This window comes from Chenopodium album, chromosome 18, assembly GCF_948465745.1.
Source record: "Chenopodium album chromosome 18, dcCheAlbu1.1, whole genome shotgun sequence".
Lineage (NCBI taxonomy): Eukaryota > Viridiplantae > Streptophyta > Magnoliopsida > Caryophyllales > Amaranthaceae > Chenopodium > Chenopodium album.
In genome coordinates this window covers 13350110-13374285 of record NC_137851.1, presented here as the reverse complement: position 1 = coordinate 13374285, position 24176 = coordinate 13350110, and the positions used below count along the sequence as shown (strand labels likewise).

At 33.0% G+C, this 24176-nt stretch overlaps 1 protein-coding gene and 1 pseudogene across 1 annotated transcript; both read left to right on the top strand.

Annotated features, from left to right (window-relative positions):
* The first annotated feature begins 332 nt into the window (after nt 1-332).
* On the top strand, nt 333-8405 carry LOC145591867 (uncharacterized; annotated as a pseudogene).
* Nucleotides 8406-14142: 5737 nt separating this feature from the next.
* Nucleotides 14143-15065, top strand: LOC145591865 (uncharacterized). The gene is made up of 3 exons (XM_081648353.1): nt 14143-14577; nt 14657-14800; nt 14928-15065. Exons 1-3 carry the CDS (start codon nt 14143-14145, stop codon nt 15063-15065), a joined length of 717 nt encoding a protein of 238 aa, XP_081504479.1.
* The last annotated feature ends 9111 nt before the right edge of the window (nt 15066-24176 follow it).

The window sequence follows — 24176 nt, the reverse complement described above, 5'->3', positions numbered from 1 at the left end:
ATGTCCCACCCCGAGAAAGCTCACTGCCCCAGGGGGTGACGCCCTCCTCCGGAGAAAGGTTTAGATAATCCCGCCAGTTCGCACTGTTAGCCGAATCTGATCCGGCGGGCATCATCCTAGTACCAACCATTTCTCCTGGTCCACTGGAAATGAGTACTCCTATGTGGAAGCTGTTTCTAGGAAAGATTATGGTTCTCGGGTATCTAATCAATTAATCCCCCAAACCAGAACCCAACTCTATCCGCGACCCCTCCACGAATAACGAGAAAACAAAACATTTCTCTTTTCTACGAGAATTTATGTTTCGCTGCTTTTCTACTTGGCTGTACGACATGAGTTTCAGTATACCAAAGGGTCAAACCCCGCTGAAGCACTGGAAAAATGTTGACCATGATTTCGAGCGCTTTTCAAAAACCATTTGCTCGCAATGCCTTGAGTGGACAGGTCCAACAGTACGTCGAAGCATACCAGCAATTTCAAATCCACCAGTCGGGTACGAAGACAGGGGAGAAGGCCGAAGTGAAATCCCGAAGAATGCCGGATGTAAGAAGGTGGGGAGTGAAGTAGGTCATCACTATCAGTAGTCACGCAAAAAGAAGCCCCCGAGGCCCCCCTTGGGGGGGAAGGAACTGCAATAAGGCTGCCCCTTGCTCGCTTTCCCTACCTTTTTGGCGAGCGCATCCGATTCGAACTTTTCTAATAAACTTCCCGTTCAGTTGCTGAAAGACTTTTTTCGTGGTGTTGTTGACGTTGTTGAAAGCGAATTTTTTAGTCGGCTCTGCTTTTCGGAGCTGCTCCCAGCCTTTTTCAATAGCTGCTCCTAGAACCGAGGGGAAGACTAAATGGGCGAAAAAGGCAGATTATGTCACACTAGTCTTTTTGGCCTTATACCTCCTCCTTTCAACAAGAGCTCTTTTATACAACTGGCTCAAAAGTCATCTTTTAAAAGCGTCTGATAGGGAACGCCCCTATTCTTACAATCGAGCATTTTGACTTAGATAGGTAGGTTCGCAAAGCCCCACCATCCTCCCTAAGCAAACTGCCAGAGTTTAAGAAGGAAAGGATAGCATCCAATACAGCTTCTCCTACTCCTGCTTGAATCAACATATTGGGGTGAAGCAACTAGCAACTATAGGAAAAAAAAATAATATTCATACGTTATAAACACTAAATTTCATTCGTTATATTCACTATACGAATAAAAAATATTTTGGGATACATTCACTATACTTTTTTCCATTGCAAGGTTTGAGGATTTTAATAAAAATATTTCACTTAAGTTAGTAAATATACTATAAATATATGTTTACTAAAAAAATGCTATAAAATATATGTAATATCTATAATATTATATAGTAAAAATTGTACAGTAGGATATTAATATTTTTATATTCACTATACAAATTGGGATACATTCATATAAAGTATGATATTATATTCATACTATTATGGATTCTTTATAGAAAAGAAATTTTAATTATTTCATACCTTAAAAAAATGAATAACTCATGAAGATGCATGTGGGATTTGCAATCATTCTAAACTCAGTATATATTAGGTTTAGAAAATACACAGTTTGTTTGTTCTTTTAATGAAATAATAAATTATTAAAACATACTTCATACATGGAACCATATTTTTCAAAGTTTGTTTGTTTGTGCTAGATTTACACATGGAGCCATATTTAACAAAGTTTGCAAGACTTAAGAGAAAGGCTATTCTCATAGAGAAACGTCAACGACAGAAAACTAATGAACTAGGTGATTTATCGTTTTACAATTAATCATTTTTTTACTTAAAAATATGTGAAATCTTATTCAAATATATATGGATGTATGTAACATAGAGAAAAATCAAGGAGAATGCCTTGGAGTATCAAATTCATTCAACATTGGGAGTAGACACCCTACGAGAGACATTCAAAATGGTTAGGCTTATCCAAAATTTTCTCAATATATATATTTATATATCTATATTAACATGCTATTGACATTATTTATTCTTATCAACATTAACATATATTGTTTGTAATAGATGAATACATGGAGCCAAACTTTACAAAGCTTGCCAGACAAAAGAGAAAAGCTATTATCATGGAAAAGCACCAACAAAAGAGAACTAATGATCTTGGTAATGTATCATCTTTGATCATTAAGACGTGTTTACTTTTATTTGAATAAAAAATTTGTCAAACCTTATTTTGGTATATATGAAAAACAGGTAACATAGAGCAAACACAATTAAAAAGTTGTGGAGGATCAAATTCATCCAACATTGGTTATAGAATCCCTATGAGCGACATTACAAATGGTCAGGTTTATTCACTTTGTTTTTTTTAAGTGTACAACATGTTTTTAATTCTTATCATCATTTAATTAACGCTCTACAGTACTCCATACGAAAAAAATAAAAATAAATGAATGGCGCTGCAATAAAGATGTCTACACTTGATTGAATTTTTGATAGCTTTTGAGCCATGTATTCATTTTTTGCCTGGAAAAAACATAGTTGTACAATATAACGCATAGTATTAATACTCTATATATATTCCTTTGCCTACTAAATATTTTACATGTATGAGAATTCAAACTAACCAATAAGCTATTCCTTATTGCTTAAAGCAAAGCATGTTCATAACCAACACGGAAGAAAGAAAACATCCCAACTATGTGGCAATGCTCAAACCAAGCCAAGGTCTGCCAATTCGACGTCGAGAAAAGAAATCAATACTTATGAACAAGTATCCAAAAAGTTCAACCTGGGCACAAATTTACATTTTGGTAAGTCGATAATTATGAACGATTACGATGTGTGAATTTTATGCTTTATAATTTTATACAACTTATTCTAATAACAGGTGATATTCACTCTAATTCGACACCGGATACTATACATATTCACAATGATACTCAAGAAAATCAAGGTATGTTACTATAATTCATAAAAATAATAGAGTTTAGGTTGATTTCTCTTATGTAGATTTATTGGTGCTGCTATAATTTTATCTTTTATAAGAACTTTAGTTTTTAAAATTATAATGCTAAACACCAATGATTCTGCAAAAAAATTTAATTATACTTGTATTATTCATCAACTATTTGTAATTTGTGGAGCTTATTAAGAAAATAAATTTATCACTAAAAATGTTGGGTTGTTTTATGTTTGCTCAGAATATTGGGACATTGGAGACCCGACATATACTTGCCAATCTTGTGGTACTATATTTTGGTACGAGGAAAGATTAGAGAAGCATCGAAACTCAAAAAATCCAAAATACTCCAAGTGTTGTATGCAAGGAAAAGTGAAATTACCTCTACTAAAAGAACCACCACCACTACTTAGTGGATTTTTAAAGAACAAGGACCCTAGAAGTAGGAATTTTTGGAGAACATAAGATCTTATAATAATATGCATGCATTCACGTCAATGGGAGGAAAAATCGATTCAGCTATCAATCAAGGTCATGGACCTTATACCTTTCGATTACATGGTCAGAATTATCATAAGATAGGAAGTTTGCTACCAAATTCAGGCTCATCTCCAAAATTTTGCCAACTCTACATTTATGACACAGATAATGAGGTTTCAAACCGAAAGCGTACTATGAGGTTTATTATTTCTTTACTTACTTATTTACGTCATTTATATATTAGATTCAATTTGATGTCAATTGAACTATTAAAATCCTAACATCATTATTTTCCCCTTTTTACATGGTCAATTAAGAAATTCGGATGATTTGAATGATGCTATTCTTAACGATCTTAAAACGATGCTTGATGAACACAACCCAATTGCTAAGGCTTTTAGAATGGCAAGGGATCGTTTTAAATCTGATGATTCTCAAAATGTCAAATTAAAACTCATCGGAAGGAGAGGGGTTGATGGGAGGAACTACAACCTGCCAAGTGCATCTGAAGTTGCAGCACTTATTGTCGGAGATATCGGAAACTCTACAGACAGGGATATTGTTGTTGAAAAGCAATCTGGTTTACTTCAACGTATAAATGAGCTTCACCCTTCTTACCTTGCAATGCAATACCCATTGTTATTTCCATATGGTGAGGATGGTTATAGGGTTGATATTCTGTTAAGGGATGATGATGGAAGTAATTCTTCCAGAAAAAGGATGAGATTGAGTATGAGAGAATTTTTTGCATTCCGGATACAAGAAAGACTTAATGAAGCTGCAACACTATTGATGTCAAGAAAGTTATTTCAGCAATTTTTGGTTGATGTCTACACTATGATTGAGGCTGATAGACTTAACTACATTCGAACACATCAAAAATAATTGAGGTCAGAATTGTACAAGAATCTTGCTGATGCAGTTTTGAGAGGAGACATTGATCCATCAACTATGGGATTACGGATTGTCTTACCTTCATCATTTACGGGTGGTGCTAGATATATGATGCAAAATTTTCAAGATGCCATGGCTATTTGCAGGTAGTATGGATACCCAGATTTATTTATCACATTTACATGCAATCCAAAGTGGCCAGAAATCACTAGATTCGTTCAAAAGAGAGGACTGGCTAGACATTCTTTGTAGAGTTTTTAAAATGAAACTTGATCGCTTAATAAGTGATCTTAAGAATCAAAAGATATTTCCCTTCACAGTAAATGCTTGTAAGATTTTTCTTATCTTTACTTCATTGATTTATATAATTTTAACACTTTATTTAATTTTAGCAACTACATAACCAAATAAATTGATTCAGTGATATACACGGTGGAGTTCCAAAAACGTGGATTGCCTCATGCTCACATCCTTTTATTCTTAAAATCTGAGGACAAGATTGCTAATGCTCATGACATAAATAAAGTTATATGTGCTGAAATCCCTGATCCAATAAAGGAACCTAAGTTGTATAAGCTTGTTGGAGATTCTATGATGCACGGTCCTTGTGGTGCTTTAAATAAACAATCTCCATGCATGAAAGAAGGAAGGTGTTCAAAACATTTCCCTAAGAGCTTTGTTGAAGAGACAAGTGTTGATGAAGAAGGATATCCTGTTTATAGAAGACGGGATGATGGGAAATTTATTGAGAAGAATGGTGTAAAGTTAGACAATAGATTTGTTGTTCCATACAATCCAACACTTATCCTAAAATATGGTGCACATATCAATATTGAATGGTGTAATCAACATAGGTCGATCAAGTATTTATTTAAATACATAAATAAAGGAAATGGTCGTATCACCGCTGTTGTTTCTGGGTCTGAAGAAGAGTCTTGTGACAAGGTTGATGAAATTCAAGCATACTATGATTGCAGGTGTGTGTAACTTAATCATTGTATTTAACTTGATTAAATTATACATAGGCTGATTATTAATTTGCATAAATACATTGTATGCAGGTACATTTCACCATGTGAAGCAGTATGGAGAATTTTCGGATTTGACATGCATTACAGATTTTCTTCTGTAGAAAGACTAAGTTTTCATCTTCCTGATGAGCAAAATGTAGTATTTGAAGATGATGATCCTATAGATGCAGTCATAAATAAACCCACTGTAAGGAAATCTCAATTCTTAGCATGGATGGAACGTAATAAGAATGATGCAAAGGCTAGAAAACTCACTTACGTTGAGTTTCCAACGGAATATGTGTGGAAAGAAGGCATATGGGCTAAACGACAAAATTCGTTTTCAATTGGAAGAATATACCATGTCCCCCCAGGATGCGGTGAAAAGTATTATTTAAGAATTTTGTTGAATTATGTTAAAGGCCCTACATGTTATGAAGATATTAGAACAGTCAATGATGTACTATACCCTTCTTTTAAAGAAGCTTGCTATGCAAGGGGATTGTTAGATGATGACAAAGAGTACATTGATGGCATCACAGAAGCAAGTTTTTGAGGAACTGCACACTATTTAAGAAGTCTTTTTGCGATGCTATTGATGTCTGACAGTTTATCTAGACCAGAATTTGTGTGGAATACGACTTGGCATTTACTATCGGATGATATTCTTCACAAACAAAGACATATCCTTCAAATTGATGGTAATATACTATTTTTGTCTTTTTAGAATTGGTATGAAATAGATTGAAAATGATCAGTTTACATTTAAAAGAAGAGTTGCATGATTCAATAACATGTTCATGCATCATATTTTAGTTAACAATAATATTTTGAACTACATTGAGTATGAGTTTACAAGAAAAACATATATAACATTTAGAATAGGAGATACTTGAACTGGTAGCTAGGTACATTATTATGGGTATGTGTTTTAAAGCAAAAAAAATTGTAGCATATTTTGTTTAAGTAGGAATGGTGAAAAGTATAACACTTAATGATTAAGCACAAAAGCTTCTGCTCTGAGCTCATTTATAGTTTATAGTCTTCATGAATACATATGTTTGCATTCTGAATTGTACCATACTAAAGTACTCTTTTCGATCCTTTTAAATGGGCCTAAAGATCAATACTCCAAATTCAAATCAGAATGGAATGTGCAGAGAATAAAAATGAAGATAAAAATTAGTATTTTCCTGCACATACTAATGTTGAAGTTGAGGTTAAGGGAAGAAGAGGAATGAAGTTGCATATTAACATACATTAAAATGGCTGGACATATAATAAGTCACTTTATTTTTATATCTTGAATAAATTTGAGCATGTGTTAATGTATAAATTTACATATTTGTTGTTAACAGATTTGCAGTTAAGCGATGACCAACTGAAGACTTTTACTTTGTCTGAAATAGAGAAAATTTTACAAAGCAATGGCAGCACACTTCGAAATTTTCCTTTGATACCTTTTCCAGATGATATGCTCATGTCAGAAGGACGAAACAAGTTAATCCAAGATGAGTTGTATTATGATAGATCAACATTGCAACAAGAGCATAAGATACTTTTTTCAAGTCTTACTGATGAACAACAAAAGGTGTACAATAAAATCATGAGTGTAGTTTCAAGAGGTCAGGGAGGAGTCTTCTTTATATATGGATATGGAGGCACAGGAAAAACTTTCATTTGGAAAACTCTATGTGCTGCTATACGGTCTAAAGGAGAAATTGTGCTTCCGGTTGCATCAAGTGGTATTGCATCACTTCTCCTTCCTCGCGGAAGAACGACTCACTCTAGGTTCAAAATACCTTTAAATGTAACAAAAGACTCGACATGCAATATCAAACCAGGAAGTGATTTGGCAGAGCTTTTAATGAAGACAAAGCTTATTATTTGGGATGAGGCTCCTATGATTAATAAATTTTGTTTCAAAGCTTTAGATAGAAGCTTAAGAGATGTTTTAAAGACTTCGGATCATTCTTTTGGGGGTAAAGTAATCGTATTTGGAGGAGATTTTCGACAAATTCTTCCAGTTATCCCAAAGGGAAGTAGACAAGAAATTGTTTTTGCCACAATCAACTCATCTTATTTGTGGAGTTTTTGTGAAGTCCTAAAATTGACAAGAAATATGAGGCTTCAAGTTGGTCGTTCAGATTCAAGCAACAATGAAATAAGGGAATTTTCGGAGTGGATATTGAAAATTGGAGATGGTAAAGTGGGAGAGTCAAGTGATGGTGAAAGTACAATGGAAATTCCAGAAGAAAATTTGATAACGGAAGCACGAGATCCCGTTAAAGCTATTGTAGAAAGTACTTATCCATCTATACTCGAACATTTATGGGACACAAAATACTTTCAAGAAAGAGCAATTCTCGCGCCAACTCATGATGATGTAGAATCTATAAATGAATATTTGCTATCTTTAATGCCAGGTAAAGATAAAGTATAAATAAATAATTTATTATTTTTTTACAATACTATCTTTAATGCAATGGTTAATTATATCCTTTTTGCCAGGTGAAGAAAAGGAATACTTGAGTTCTGATAGCATATGTAAGGCAGATGCAAACATGGATATAGAAAACATATATCCACCCGAGTTCCTAAATGCAATCAGATGCTCTGGTGTACCAAATCATCGGATTAAATTGAAGGTTGGTGTTCCTGTTATGCTTCTAAGGAATATTGATCAATCCTCTAGCTTATGTAATGGTACACGATTGGTGATTACTCAGCTAGGAAAGTATATTCTTGAAGCTAAAATTATTTCAGGTAGTAACGTTGGACATAAAGTTTTCATTCCTAGAATGGTTTTGAGTCCATCAGATACTACTAACTTGCCAGTAAAGCTTCAACGAAGACAATTTCCGTTGGTAGTATGTTTTGCTATGACAATCAACAAAAGCCAAGGTCAATCTCTTTCGCATGTTGGTTTGTATCTCCCGAGACCGGTTTTCAGTCATGGACAACTTTACGTTGCAATCTCTAGGGTTACAAACAAAAAAGGTTTGAAGGTTTTGATATGCGATAAGGATAAAAATTTATGCAATACTACAAGCAATGTAGTATACAAAGAAGTATTTCAAAACATACCATGAGAAAACACTTCAACTTTGATCTAACATGAAGAACGGATTTTTGTAACATCATCGCACTTCCTTTCGGGACAAGAGGCCAAAAGTAGGTGTCTACAGTTAGCCCCTAATTTTATCAAGTCTAGAATAGACGATGATCAAAGTAGTCAAGGAAATAAATCCGATACTCATTCCGTAAAGTTCTCATAGAATAGAGAATCTTTCAGAAATGTTTAAGGATGTCGAAAAAATCCTTGGTTCGCTAAGTGTTTGAAACAAGTAGCTATTAAGGCCAGAAAAAGTTTTTCCTAGTCTTACAAATTTACAATCTAATTAAGAACAAATAATTAATGACACTACTAAATTGCATTCAAACAACAAATCCCAGAAAATTCAACATCAAATTCCCAACAATATCATAACAAAATCAAACAAAAAAATGATAAGAAGCTTTACCTATGAGGCACAAGAGTGGCAGGAACACCATTTTGAAGCCGGAACGAAAAGCAGACTCAGTAACATTAATATAAGGAATTTTGGACTTGAAAAAACGGCCGCCGTTTTAATTCGGATTTAGTATAATTGAACTACTAGATCTAAAAATAGGTCACCGGGGATCATGGAAAATCGCAACCCGAACTCAACGAAGATAATATTCAGATATGTAAGAACTTCATTTTCATGGTGTGTGAGCTTTGGAAGTATCAATGTTTGAGTTGGACTTGAAGTTATAGTGTTTACTGACACTTTTTCCAATTTATTATTTTGTTTCCCTTTATATTTCAATAATTGAATCAACTAGCATGACGTGGCAAATAATAGTACACCCATTGTGGTATGTATTTACGTGGTGATTCTTTTTTTTTATTAATAATTAATAATAGTACACCCATTGTTTTTTTTTTTATAAATATTTTTGTCATAATAAAAAAAAGTAATAGGAATAGGAATAAAGTTAGTACATTTTTTTTTGTAATACTACCTCCAAATTATATTATTTGCAACGATTAGACATTTTTCCGCTCTAATTTATGTCAAATCATTGCAAATAATATGAAACGGAGGTAGTAGTTAAAATGTCTTTGATTTGCAATCATAAATTATGTGTCTCACTACATATACTAATGTAGTATTCACTCGATTTCATAATTATTGATACAAATTTTTAAAAAAAAACAAATAGTATTATATTATGTACGTAGTATGTATTGGGTCAAAACTACATCATCAATAAATGGGTTAACTTTAACTATGCCGAATGTTTTATTATTTATATAAATTTTACTTTATAAATTGTCATTAATGGAATTTATTTTTATATTTATTGTTTGAGATAACTCTTCACACTCGTATTATAAAGTTTTTTTTAATCATCATCCATACTTTTAGTCGGTTCATATTTTTATTTTTTAATAATTTGCTATTTCAACCGTGCATCGCACGGGTGCTGTACTAGTTATATAATATATCATAGATTTGTCATAATGTCTAGTTTCATAATATAATGTTGTTATAATTTTTACTAATTAACAATTAAAGATATTAATGGTTAAAATTGTGTCTCGGCAAATATACCGATCAAACTGATGCAAATAAAAGAAAACAAAGAGAGTATTACTTTTGGTTATCAGTTATACTATTACAACAGTTGCCGTAGCAGTACTGGAGTACTGGACTGTAAGGAATCCAACTGTATCCGCAAATAGAATGATGTACCTCGCGCTCCAAAAATGCCACGGGATATGACGACTGCTGGATAGCTTTATAAGTGGGATTTATATGCATTTATAAGTGAGATTTGTATGCATGTCATGCCAAATAATCAGTTACGTGTTTCTAGCTACAACACTTCTTTTGAGTTTTGATGTCATTATTTCTTTATCTTTATGTTCATCATTTGCGTTATATTTAAATTACCGTTTGCTTGTTCAAAAAATCTTGCGTGAACCTGGTCCACAATAATATTATTGTGGACCTAATATTTATGTACATGTAACTGACATTAAATTCAACATAGTGATCCTTAATTTTAATATAGTAACCTTATTTTTAACATAGTAACCTTTTTTAAAACTTGTGCGACCTTTAATGTTATTATGAACTTAAAGTACGACATTATGTTGAATAGTGACTTAATTTTAACTTAGTGGTGTTTATTATTCATATTGACCATTGTATTAAAAATTTCATTAAAAAAATTAATTAACCTCTTATAGCTTATGACACACTACCTTTTATTTCAACATAATAACCTTTTTTTTAATATAGTGAATTTTTTTTTTATTAACAAAACAATCAAATTGTCTCTAACATTGGTGGTCCACAATAAATTAATGTGAACCAGATCCATTTAAGAATTTGTATTGCTTGTGATATGTCTTCGGACATTTATATCATCTGTCTCCTTTATTTGTGGTGAAAGATCAATAATAAATTACTAGTATCATTTATTTTGTGAAACTTTTTGTGTTCAAATAGAATTTTTTAGGTTTTGATGTATTTGTTAGTTGTCTCTCTTTCTGTTACTTAGGGTTTTTATTATTGTCACAACATTTGGCTGTGACTAATTATCATGATGACTAAATTTAGAATTATTAATGAAATATAAAGCGAAATAAATGACTATGGATAATGAAAATCTTGCAAATTACTTGTTATGTTCATTGCCACTAACTTTTAAGTGTTTTCACGTAGTTGTCTTGTATTGTAGAGATGACTTCATGAGTATAGAGACATCGATAGATGTTGGAGACTTGGAGATGCTTTGACCCAAAGAGTATTGATTGATAATCAATTGATTCAAATCATCTAATATTTCCAATGATGATTTTTTTGTAAGAGGTAGAAAATAGAGAAGGATTTCTACTATCTTAGTGATGATAGTGGGAGAAGAACAAAGGCCGTAAAATTGATCCAAAATGAAAATAGAATCTATACTTCTATACTTAGTATTAAAAAACACAAACCGCAAATCTATACTAAGCCACGTGTCACCATAATCACTCATGTATTCATATGCCACATGTCACCTCTATCTTTTTTTTATAGTCCCTTTTTAATATAAAAATAAAATAAAATAAACAAATAATGTATAAGTCTTTATGCATTCTAAAACTTACAATTTAAGGGTCTGTTTTGATTGACTGAACTGAATTGAACTAAACTGAATATTTTATGAGAGAAGGAAATTAAGAACTGAACTGAACTGAACTTACTAGAACTGAACTGAACTGAACTGAAAATAATCTAAAGAGAACAGACCCTAAGTAAGAGAATGAAGTGTTTTATTTCAAATATAATAAATTAAAGTTCAAGGTTCAACTAATTAATGCACATTACATTAACAATAAAATAGTATGTTCATCTCTTAAAATTAAAATAAAACTTAAATCTATATGTCATTTCATATCCCCTCAACATCCATGTATATATCCCACCAAGGGTATGGTTCTGGTCATAGTGACGAATCTAGGCATATAATCAAGTGGGGTCAAAATACATACATTTGCTTAAATTCTATTATGATCAAATTTGTTTTTTCTGCATTGATGGATTGCTGTGGGGAAGAATTAAACAGAATGCAAAAATTTATCGATTTCTCGTAAACATTTAGATGAATTAGATGAAAATTATCATCACGTATGGGTATAACAAATCGTTAGAGTGCCTTTTCAAAAAAGCTTGTGTATTATAGCAATATAAACAAGAGATGTTTTATAGTGCAAGACCTCACCAACGGTCATTCATTATTTATATGAATTATTTTTTTATTGGATTCAATATGTTATGTCCATATATGTTTTTTAATTAATAGATTAATTTTACTTTTCAAAAAAAAATCTGTCGTCCGATGATTATATTCGTAATGACATAACATATGACGATGAATGGGAATATTTGAGATCTAAAAAAATCTGCCGTCTGATGATTATGTTCGACATCTCTCACTGTGTATTCATAATGTGATGTAATTAAATATAGAGAAAATTATGAGAAAGGACCTTTTAAGTGGTCGACTTTTTGAAAAATGACCTTTTAAGTCAAAATTTGTGAAAAAGGACCTTTTAAGTTGCTTTTTGTTTGTAGAGGGTACTTGGGTGCTCTTGTGTGGTGGTCAACGCCGGAGCTCCGGCGTTGACTATCACGTGACTTATTATTATTTAAAAAAAAAAATCCCCAAATTTCCCTCTTTCCCGACCTAACCCTTTCATTTTCCTCCCCTTCTCTCTCCTCCTCTCTAATTCGTCACTTATGTACTGTGCAAATGGAGGGCCAAACATTTACTACTTTTGCCATTGTTGGTGAGCAATGAATTGAAGACAGAGCATTCAATTTTTTTGACATTAAAAGGTAAGTTTTTTTTCTCTCTCTTCTAAATTTCGTCATTTTTGCCTAAATTGGAACCTGTACTTTCACCATTTGCCCTAAATTATTGTGCTGTCGATTTCAATGGCTAGGAAAGGTAAACGCAAGTCAACTTGTAAGAAATTCAAAGAATTGATATTCAGCTTTACTAAAATCCAAAAAACGAGGTAAAAACCCTTAATTTTTATACGAAGTCGCATATGAAATTTTTGTCCATTTTACTTGGATTAGTGTGTTTATTACTGTAATATGAGATGATAAGTGGTCAATATTCTATAAAATAATGAATTGAATTGATCATTGACCCACAAATTAAGGGTATGCTTAACTATTATTTTTTTGATTATTTTAACTTGCAAACGGACATTTGTGAAGTTTGGTTTGATTAATTTATTGTGATTATTGTATAATTGTTTTAGTTGTTTATTGAATTAATCAATTGCATAGTTAGACTGAATGTGTAGTATTTAATTCACTCAAGTTTAACGCTCAGTACCTTGTTTATAAAATGCAAGACCCAAGAGAACCAGAACATACTTCTACTATTTTATCCCATAAAAAACCCAAGAGAAGGCTTAAAAAAAATTTCAGGTTATTTCAAATGAAGTAGTGGGTAGTGTTGCACATGGTTTGAGTGACTTCAATAATGATGAAGATGTGTGTTTGAGTGAGGATGATTATGAGGACAGAAGTGATGATGATTTGTTTGCAAAGTATGTAGACTTTGACATATCTGACACTGTTGCTAGGAGTTTGAGTGATCAGAACCCCTCCCAGAACAATGAAGCTGTTGGTGAGTATCGTGAGGTAGGGGGGATGCAGTTGCATAGTGATGATGAGTTAAATGAAAGTGATGAGGAATTAGGGAGTGTTGTTGGATCTGATGATGAGGAGGTTGAGTATTTTGTTTTTAACCCTAAATATGACTTCAAAAGACCCATTAAGCTCTGTTTGGGCATGAAATTTTCTTCTGCTGCAGTGTTCAGAAAAGCTTTACAGCATCATGCAATTGAAAATGGGTATAATTATTATTTTTTACATAACAAGAGTAAAAGGATTACTGTATTTTGTGCCCAAAGGTGTGATTGTGAGTGGAAGAAGGGCAAGAGGGTAGAATGCCATTGTAAGAAGAAGAGGAAATGTTTGTTCAAAGTTCACTGTAAGAAATTGAAAAATGAAGAGACGTTTCAGATTAAGAGTCTTAGGTTAGCATGTGTGTGGGCATCAACATGAAAACAACAAAGTAACTAGTCAGTATTTGGCAGAAAGGTACCTTGAAGATTTTAGGGATGACCCTACTTACAAAATAATTGTCTTCTAGAAAAGAGTAAGGAGAGAGTTAGGAGTTGAAGTTGGGTACTCTAAGTGTTATATTGCAAAGAGTATAGCACTAAAAATGATAAATGGGAATGTTGTAGAGGAGTATGAGAAGGTTTGGGAGTATGTTGAGACCATTAGGAAGTATTATCCAGGAAGCACCGCAGTGGTTAAGCTATCAAGTATTGTAAACCCCACTCTCTTGTTTCAAAGAATGTACATATGCCTACAACCATGTAAAGAAGGGTTCATGGCTAGTTGTAGGCCAATACTAGGGGTGGACGGGTGCCATCTGAGAGGGAAATTCCCAAGAATTCTTCTAACTGCAGTGGGAAAAGATGGGAATAATAACATATTCCCAGTGGCATGGTCTGTGGTTGAAATAGAGAATTCTGAGACTTGGACCTGGTTTTTAGACTTGTTAGTGAAAGATCTTGGGTCTGTTGCTGGAGCTGTAACTTGGGTAAGAGAGTTAGAAGATGATGATGTTACCTTCATGTCCGACAGACAGAAGGTTTGTGTTCTACATTTGTTTCAGAATACTTTATTGATGCTCTTTGCTTGTTAACTAATTATTAATGTCTTGTTTGTAGGGCCTTCTTGATGTGTTCAGTACAATTATGCCTACTGCAGATATCAGATTTTGCTGCAGGCATATATGGATTAACTTCAAACAGAAGTTCCCAGGAGAGGCATACAAAGAGTCATTTTGGAAAGCAGCAAGGTCTTCCACTAAGGTATGTATATATACTTGGCAGTAACTAACTTGCTATCAATGTACATATGTATGTGCATATCTTGTTGTTTTTAAAGAATTGGAACAGTTTAGTAACAACGGTTTATAATGTATATGTGATTATACAGCATCAATTTAAAGTCCATATGGATGAGATTAAGAAAATGAGTACAGAGGCATACAAATACCTAAATGCTATCCCAGTTTGCCATTGGTCAAGGCATGGTTTTAGTTCTAGAGCTAAGTCGGGGGATGTTGTTGAATAATTGTTGTGAAAGTTTTAATAATGTCTTGAGAGAAGCTAAGACTAAACCAATACTGTCTTTGATGGAGTGAATTCGTAGATATGTGATGATGAGAAGTTGTGCTAAGAGAGAAGGCTTAAAGGATTTTGATGGTCTTATAATGCCAAGTGTTGTAAAGATGATTGAGAGGGGACAGAAACAAGTCTACAACATGAGAATCAGACAAGCTGATATTTTTGAGTTTGAAGTGGACCATGAGGAAGATACCTATGTTGTGAACCTTCAGAATAAAACTTGTGGTTGTTATAGGTGGAGCTTGATGGGAATCCCATGTTAGCATGCATTAGCTTACATTGCAAAGAGAAGATTGAACTACGAAGAGTATGTGCATCCAGCCTATCATGTAACAACTTATGCTGCAACTTATTCTCCTAAGTTCCCTGGTATGCCAGGTCATAACCAATGGAAGAACTCCACCATGCCAAAACCCCTCCCACCTCCATATAGGGTTTTGCCAGGCAGGCCTTCAAAGAAAAACAGAGAGAAAGAACTTGGTGAGGGTATGTATGTGAACAGGACAAAGAAGCAAAACAATTGCAAAAGGTGTGGTGGCTTAGGTCATTCAAAAACAAAATGTTTCAGGCCACTTTTGAGCAAAGGTGGTAGACCACCAAAGGGAGACAAAGGGGTCATCACTTCACAGCAGGCCACACCATCTACAACCCCTGCTTCAACAACAGCTGCAACTTCACAAGCACTAACCCCTGCTTCAACAACATCTGGAACTTCACAAGCACCATCTACATCAAAAAAATCAAAGTTTGCCAGCAAACCTACTACAACAAGGAACAAGAGAAGGAAGACAGCTTCTGTGAATGCACTCCAAGCATCGCAACCTTTCTAGCATAGTTGTTTATCTAAAATTTGATTAATGTAGTAAACATTTGTGTTTGGTAAACTATGTCTATACTTAGAATTATGCCCCGTCTTTTGGATATTTTTGTTAATGAACAATATTTTGATGTAGATATGGAGTATGAATGAATGAATATGCTATAAATTAAATCCTAACAATTTGACACTACAAGAATACGCGCGTTTACCGATGGGAAATACCGATGGCCACTAAAATCCATCGGTAAAAATATAATTTACCGATGGTTTTATCAAGCCATCGGTATTTTTTAAAATACCGATGGCCTTACCATCGGTATATTATTTCCGATGGTTTTCATCCATCGGTAAAATCTTATTTTTTAAAAGAAAATTAATTTTTTTTTACCGATGGTTAAAAGCCATCGGTAAAATAAAAATACCGATGGCTTTTATACTATCGGTATTTAGCCATCGGTATTTTCTTAAAATATTAAAAAAAAAAATTAGAGGAAACCCTAATTTATTCTTTCACTTTCTCTTTCTTCCTCCGCCCCCTTTCACTTTCTCTTTCTTCCTCCTTCATTCACGCTTCTCCTCTTCTTCTTCTCTCTCCTCTTCTATCTCCTCTATCCTCTATCCTCTCATTCTTTCTTCTCTCTCCTCTCTCCTCTTCTTCTCTCTTCTATCTTCACCTTTTCCTCTTCTCCTTCTCTTCTCTAACTTTCCTCCTCCCTTCTCTGCACAATTTTTTGGGGTTACCACCATCACCATCACGAGGCTACGGTTTTTTTGGTCAAACTCGACCATGAAAATTCCAGATCTAGAATTTTCATGGTCGAGTTTAACCATTTAAACCCAAAAAAGAAGAAATTTGAAAGGTATGTTGATTTTTTGTTTAATTTTGTAAGTTATTTTTTTTTGTGGATTTATTTGTGTGATATTTGTGGGTTTAATTTTCTACCATTTTCGTGGTGTGTTTGTTGAATTTCGTGTGTTTATTGTTTTTTAACTTTAATTTTCATCAATATTTGATTTTTTGTTGATTTTTCTGGTTTCTTTGGGGGTTGATTTTTGTGGGTTGTTTAGTGTTGATTTTTAGGGTGTTTCGGGTGGTGGTTGGTGGTGTTGAGTGGTTTACGGCGGTGGTGGTAGGTGGAACAGGGTTGTGGTGATGGTTTGCGGTGCTTAGTGGCTTACGGCGGCGGTGTTGGGTGGGTAGGCAGGGCCGTACGCAGGGGGTAGGTAGGCAGGGGTTCTAATTTTTTATTATTTTTTTTAATAAAATTACCGATGGCCAAAAGCCATCGGTGATCCAAATATACCGATGGCTTTGACCATCGGGAACAAAACACCGATGGCTTTTGCCATCGGGATTTAAAAAGGCTCCGACAGTTGGTAACCATCGGTAAAACCATCGGTATTAAGTTTACCGATGGTTTTTCCATCGGTATTTTCGATTTTCCCGACGTATTATAATCCGATGGTTTTTTACCGATGACAGCCATCAGTAAATGATATACCGATGGTTTTTTACAATTTTACCGATGGATTTTGGCCATCGGTAAATGGATCATTTCTAGTAGTGTGATCTTCCTTATCTTTATGTGTTATGGTATTTTATTGTCTTGTTGTTTAAGTTTCCAGGAGGTTTTCAAAAAAAAAAAAAAAAAAAAAAGTTTCCAGGAGGAGAGAGAAAGAGAGAGAAAGGGTGGGGGGGGGGTGAAAGGGTTAGGTCGGGAAAGAGGAAAACTTGGGGAATTTTTTTTTATAAATAATAATAAGTCACGTGATAGTCAACGCCGGAGTCAACGCCGCAAGAGCACCCAAGTACCCTCTACAAACAAAATGCAACTTAAAAAGTCATTTTTCACAAATTTTAACTTAAAAGGTCCTTTTTTAAAAAGTCGACTACTTAAAAGGTCATTTCTCACAATTTTCTCTTAGATATAATAAATGATTAATGCATTGTGAGTATTAATTAAATCCATTTAAAAGCAGTATATAAAAGCTAGCTAGTCTTGTTCTCTTGAAAAACAAACACTTATCATCATTAAATAGAGCCAATTCAATTAATTATTCGATTAGATAATACTATTTGTCTAAGCTAAGTTGAGTGGTAGTAGAATGGGTAAGAATAATTTGTAGTAGTATATGTCGAGTGCTAAAAATGTCAGTCGTTGTCAAGAGTTGGTCAATATGCCAAAATTCTTTTTTTTTTTAAGAATGAATGGATTATGCATTGGAGGGTGAAATATATCTTTAAAAGTTTACTTATTATTTGTTGTTAAAATATTTTAATCACTAAGAAAGAAAGATTCGCATGCCAATTATGGATTTGAACCATTATGAGGAAAAAAAAAATTAAATTTTGGTTCATGAGATAACATTTTGGTTCATGGTTTAGGTTTATGGTTTGTGGTTCGAGGAGAGGGAAAGAAGAAGAAAGGGAAAAGTTAAATTTGGGTCAACTTAATGAAGCACGTGCTTGGCATGTGACGATCAATGTCGGAGTCTAGCGTTGACTTGCATGAAAATTGACCTTGGTCTCCCTCAACAACCTAAACTGTCTTTTGTGGTTCTTTTAAACAAGTTTTTTTCTTAATAGATCCTTCTGAACAAAAGAGACCACTTAAGTGATTCTTTCGAACAAATTTTCCTATTTTAAAATAAGTTTCTCATAGACTCATGGATTACAGGTTACAGCTATCACTCGCCCGTGTCAAAGGATTAAGCCTGTTAAACGAACTTCTTTGTGCAAAATAAATAAATAAATAATAAACCAGCATCTCAGCGTGCCTGTTAATTGATTGCATAACATATGACGATGAATGGGAGTATATGAGAATCATAAAAATTGGCCGTCTAATGATTTTATTTGAAGTCACATCTCTCCCACTATAATTCATAACGTGATGTATGTAATTAAATAGAATTAATAATTAATGCATTGTATTAATTTAATCCATTCAAAACCAAGTATATAAGCTAGCTAGTCTCGTTCTCTTGAAAAACAAACACTTATCAATTTATCATCATTAAATAGAGTCATATAATACTACTTGTCTAAGAATAATAATAAGGTGGTGTTTGGAAATAGGAATGGTATGTTTTTGGTTTTAGTTTTGGTCATCAGTTATACTATAACAACAATTGCCCAACCAGATACAGTAGAACTAGTGATAGAGCCGAAGCCCGAACTGGTTCACAAGACAAGGAATGCTGTCAAACCCAATTTACATGTCACAGGCACTATAGATAGAAATCAGGTTAAGGCCGCATAAAAAGATTATACCAGGGCAATACTGAATTTACAATTTCCTGCGATGAGTATCGTGCGTTAACTGGAGATAAGACCTGCTTATGATAAGTGGGCCGGGATTTGTATGTATGCCATATATGGCATCAGTTGCTTGTTTCTACACTACTTTTGAGTTTTAATGTTGTTTCTTTTATCAATATTTCATCTATGTTCATCTTTGGTATATTTAAATTACGGATGACTTTTGAGTGTCTACAATTAAATTATAGTCATTGTATTAAATTAAATCACAATTGTTTATTTCTTTTGACTTATGTAAACCATTGATGGAGTTGACTTTTGATTTTATCAATGTATATTTTTATGATGATGAACTTTCGGGTTTTTGCGGCACATGATTAAATTGTCGATGTGATCTTTTATTTTGAGAGCAGGAGTGGATTGAAGCTATAACACACAATTAAGGAAAGGAAAGAAAATAAAAATAATATGTGAAAAATTGAAAATCATTGGATATTGACGCAAGTAACTACCACCCATTTATCTCCTGTAATCTGAGAACCATCCAAGGCGACATGGCCACGTATGTGGCATCCAAGGTAGTTCGTTGCTAGGTAGCCACCAGTCAAAGTAATTACCTCTCATGCATTAATGTAGTACGTGTTCATGAAATCATGGTTATCACAACCCATAAGTGATGCACACACCCACACGGCCACACATATATGTGTGCTTAGCTTCTCAAACCTTAATTAAATTATATTTATATGCCTCACCATGTAGAGTTTGGGGGCCTCTCCACATATTAATTAGACATGATATTCATGCCTTAATTGTCTTCCTTATGCCATACCCCCCTAAGCAATCATACGCCCATGGCTGAGAGGCTACCATGATCTGGCCTGTCCCAATTGAGCACTCGCCATCCTATAAAAGGTTTATTTTAAAAACACAATTTAACTAATATCCCAATGAACATTCAACTGATAAAAACATAGGCCCTGTTTGGGAGAAAGCTGAAAGCTGAAAGCTGAAGCTGATTGAGTTAGCTGATTTTGACTAGCTGATTTTATTAACTTATTTGACTAACTTATTGTATTAACTGATTTTATAAAAGTGTTTGGTAAATAGCTGATAGCTTAAAGGTGATTGAGTATGTGAAATGACCAATAAGCTAATTGTGGGGTAGGTAGTTTAGATAGGATTTTAAATTAAATGAGGTTATAAGTGTCATTTCACAATAATTAATGAATAAGCTAATTGAAAAAGCTCCTAAAATGAGCTTTTTCAAAAAGAGCTTATTTAGTGGAATAAGCTCTTTCAATAAGCTTACTACCAAACACTTGTATTAGCTTGTTTGACTAGTCAATCAGCTAAAGTTAGTCAAATAAGCTAATTTACCCCCAATAAGCTTACTACCAAACATGGCCATAATAATAAGTCTATAGGTCCCACCAAGGGTATGGTTGTGGAGTACCTCAACTCTCCACTAGGCACTAGCTCCATCAATTAACAACTACCGGTATCACTCGCGCACGAAATTAGTACGAATAATATAAATATTAGTAAAAAGGTGAAATTGGTCTTAACAACCTAAATTATAATTTGAGTGCACCTAACACTCCGAATTTTAACTAGTCACTAGCACACCAAGCCACCAACTATTGATTGGGTTATAATGCGTGTCACTAATGGGTATTTTTAGGGGGGATTTGCATTTTTTTTTTTGTTTTGATGGATTACTGTGAAATTGTTACATTGGTGAAGAATTATACGAGGTCGCAAAATTTATCGACTTCCCATATACAGTTGATTAGATGAATTACGTAGATGAAAATCATCATCCCTAGATATAACAAATCGTTAGAGTGTCTCTTCAAAAAAGTTCTACGAAGTATATTATATTAATGTAAATAAGAGATCTTCCACAGTGCAAGATATCTTTGACGATCATAATTTATATGAGTTTTTTATTTGATTTAATATGCTATGTATTTGTTAAATGTGAACATATTTTGTAGACGTCGTAGCAATTTTTTTATTAATAGATTAATTTTACTTTTCTAAAAAAATCAGTTGTCCGATGAATTGATGATTATATTCGAAATGACATAACATATGATGATGACAAGAAATTTTTGAGATAATTTTTTTTTTTTTAAAGAAAAAAAAAATTGGCCGTCCGATGATTATATTCGAGATTACATCTCTCCCACTTTATATTCGTGCTGCATGTAATTGAATAGAATTAATGATTATTGCATTGTATTAATTTAAACCATTTAAAACCAGTATATAAGCTAGCTAGTCTTGTTCTTTTGTAAAACAAGCACTTATCATCATTACACAGAGTAATTTAATTATTGGATCAGAAAATACTACTTGTCTAAGCTAATTAAGTTGAGTGGTAGTAGAATGGGTAAGAATAATAATAAGGTGGTGTTTGGAAATAGGAATGGTATGTTTTTGGTTTTACTTTTGGTCATCAGTTATACTATAACAACAATTGCACAACCAGATACAGCAGAACTAGTGGTAGTTCCGAAGCCCGAAATGGTTCACAAGACAATGAATACTGTCATACCCACCAATTTACATGCCACAGGCACTGTAGATAGAAATCAGGTTAAGGCCGCTGTAAACAGATTAACTGAATTTAAAATTTCCTGCAATGAGTATCGTGCGTTAACTGGGGATAAGACCTGCTTATGATAAGTGGGCCGGGATTTTGTATGTATGCCATGCCATGCCATATATTGCATCATCAGTTGCTTGTTTCTACAACACTACTTTTGAGTTTTAATGTTGTTTCTTTTATCAATATTTCATTTATGTTCACCTTTTGTATATTTAAATTACAGATGGCTTTTGAGTGATCATAATCAAATTGTGGTCATTGTATTAGATCATATCACAACTGTTTATTTCTTTTGACTAATGCAAATAAAAAATGAACGATTGTGATTTGATCTAATACAATGACCACAATATATAAAATTGTCCTTAAATTACCGTTTACTTGTTATACGTCTTTGTACATTTGTATCATGTCTGTCTTTATTTGTGGTGAAAGATCAATAATAAATTACTATTAATTTTGTGAAAGCTTTTCTGTTCAAATGTATTCTATTGATCAAATACTAGGAATTTTTGGGATTTGATGTACATACTGCGGAGAATTAGTTAGTTGTTTCTCGTTTTACTACTTAGGTTTTGATTTTTTTTTTTTTTTTTTTTTTTTTTTTTTTTTTTTTTTGACACAATAGGTTTTGATTATTATTGTAACATTTGGCTGGGACTAATTATCACGATGACTATATTTAGAATTAATAATATATAGGGCGAAGTAAATGACTTTGGATTATGAAAATCTTGCAATTTACTTGTTATATTCATTGCCACTATCTTATGAGCATTTTCACATAGCCATCTTGTATGGTAGAGATGGCTTCATGAGTATAAAGACATTCATGTTAGAGATGCTTTGACCCAAAGGGAATTGATTAATAATCAATTAATAATTTCAAAATCATCTAATATTTCCATTGATGATTTGTTTGTAAGAGGTAGAACCTTGAGAAGGGTTTCTACTAGCTTAGTGATGGTGGTAATGGGAGAGAACAAGGGTCAGTTCAAGTCAAGAAAGTGAAGTTGATCCATGACCATAATAAGGAGTAAATACCACCGAAAGGTACTGAAGTTTGGACAAAGTTGCAGTCAAGGTACTGAAGTTTGGCCAAAGTTGCAATCAAGGTACTGGAGTTTGGAAAGTTGCAAATAACGTACTAAACAGGTAATCTCCCCAAATTACTTTGTACAACCGGTTAAAGTAAGCTAAAAAAAAAAATTTAATTTGTCTGACAACAATAAATGAAGGTACTGAAAAAAAAAAAAAATCTTAAAATTGCAAGTATATTTGTCCTCCATTAAAGAAGCTTGAGAGCTTTCTCTCCTTACAAGCAGCCTATTTTCGATTACAAAAATGGAATCATTAATAATCAATAACTATATACTAAAAGACACACTAGCAATAACACATGTCAATTTCTAGTGTGTCCTTAATATTTTGTTTTAAAAAATAATTTAACAGAAAGTTTATTTAAGGAAATTATTTGTAAAATTTAATTACTATATAAATAGAAATGATATTTACCTTTTTTTAATATTGACATTCAATTAACTAATATGGAAAATATAATTTGATCAAAAAAAATATGGAAAATATAATCACAAAATATAATCTTTGAAAAATATTTTTTAAAAAATACAATATTCTACTATAAGTTTTTGTGTGGCAAACATAATATCTACTTCAAGGATACAATTGAGATAGACAAAAGTTAATGACTAAAAACAAGACATTACAATATATGATCACTGATAAGTATATAGGTATATAAGTTTTTGTCAAAACTTATCACATCGTCTTCCTTTTGTTAATTCTTCTTTCTATGGTTTTTTAGGAATTTATTTTAGTTTACATATTTTTATTCCTTTAATAAATTTTGATCTTCATCTTTCTATATTCCGCTAATATAGATTTTCTTATATGGTTGAAACATAAGAATGTCAGTTAAGTATGATATTCCATGCTTCATTATGTCAAATACTTTAATTTTGTCCATGACAAATTTATATAGTTTATATATTATATTATATCTTATTCAAAAAAAAAAAATTATATTATACTCCGTATCAATTAATTATCAATTAATGATAACATTAAATCGATAATAATAATGACAATAACCGAGCATGCACAAGACCTAACCTATTAGCAAAATTAAATTAAAGCTATATCATGTCACATCTCCAATCTCTCTCATTAGATTCGTAAACCTAAATCCCCAAGTCACTTCTCAAATCCCTCGTTTTCGCCTGCATCTCACCGCTGCCGCAATCAACGGATCACTTCGCCTGATTTATGAGTGAGAAGGAGAATTTTGGATTTCTGATAAAGTTGTTGTTCCTCCTTGGTGTGGGGTGATTTTCGGTAA

Excerpts from the sequence above, each read along its gene's own strand:
- LOC145591865 (XM_081648353.1), top strand. The coding sequence starts at position 14,143 with ATGATAAATGGGAATGTTGTAGAGGAGTATGAGAAGGTTTGGGAGTAT. Across the intron at positions 14,578-14,656 it reads TCATGTCCGACAGACAGAAG|GGCCTTCTTGATGTGTTCAG; the intron begins GTTTGTGTTCTA and ends TCTTGTTTGTAG. Across the intron at positions 14,801-14,927 it reads CAGCAAGGTCTTCCACTAAG|CATCAATTTAAAGTCCATAT; the intron begins GTATGTATATAT and ends GTGATTATACAG.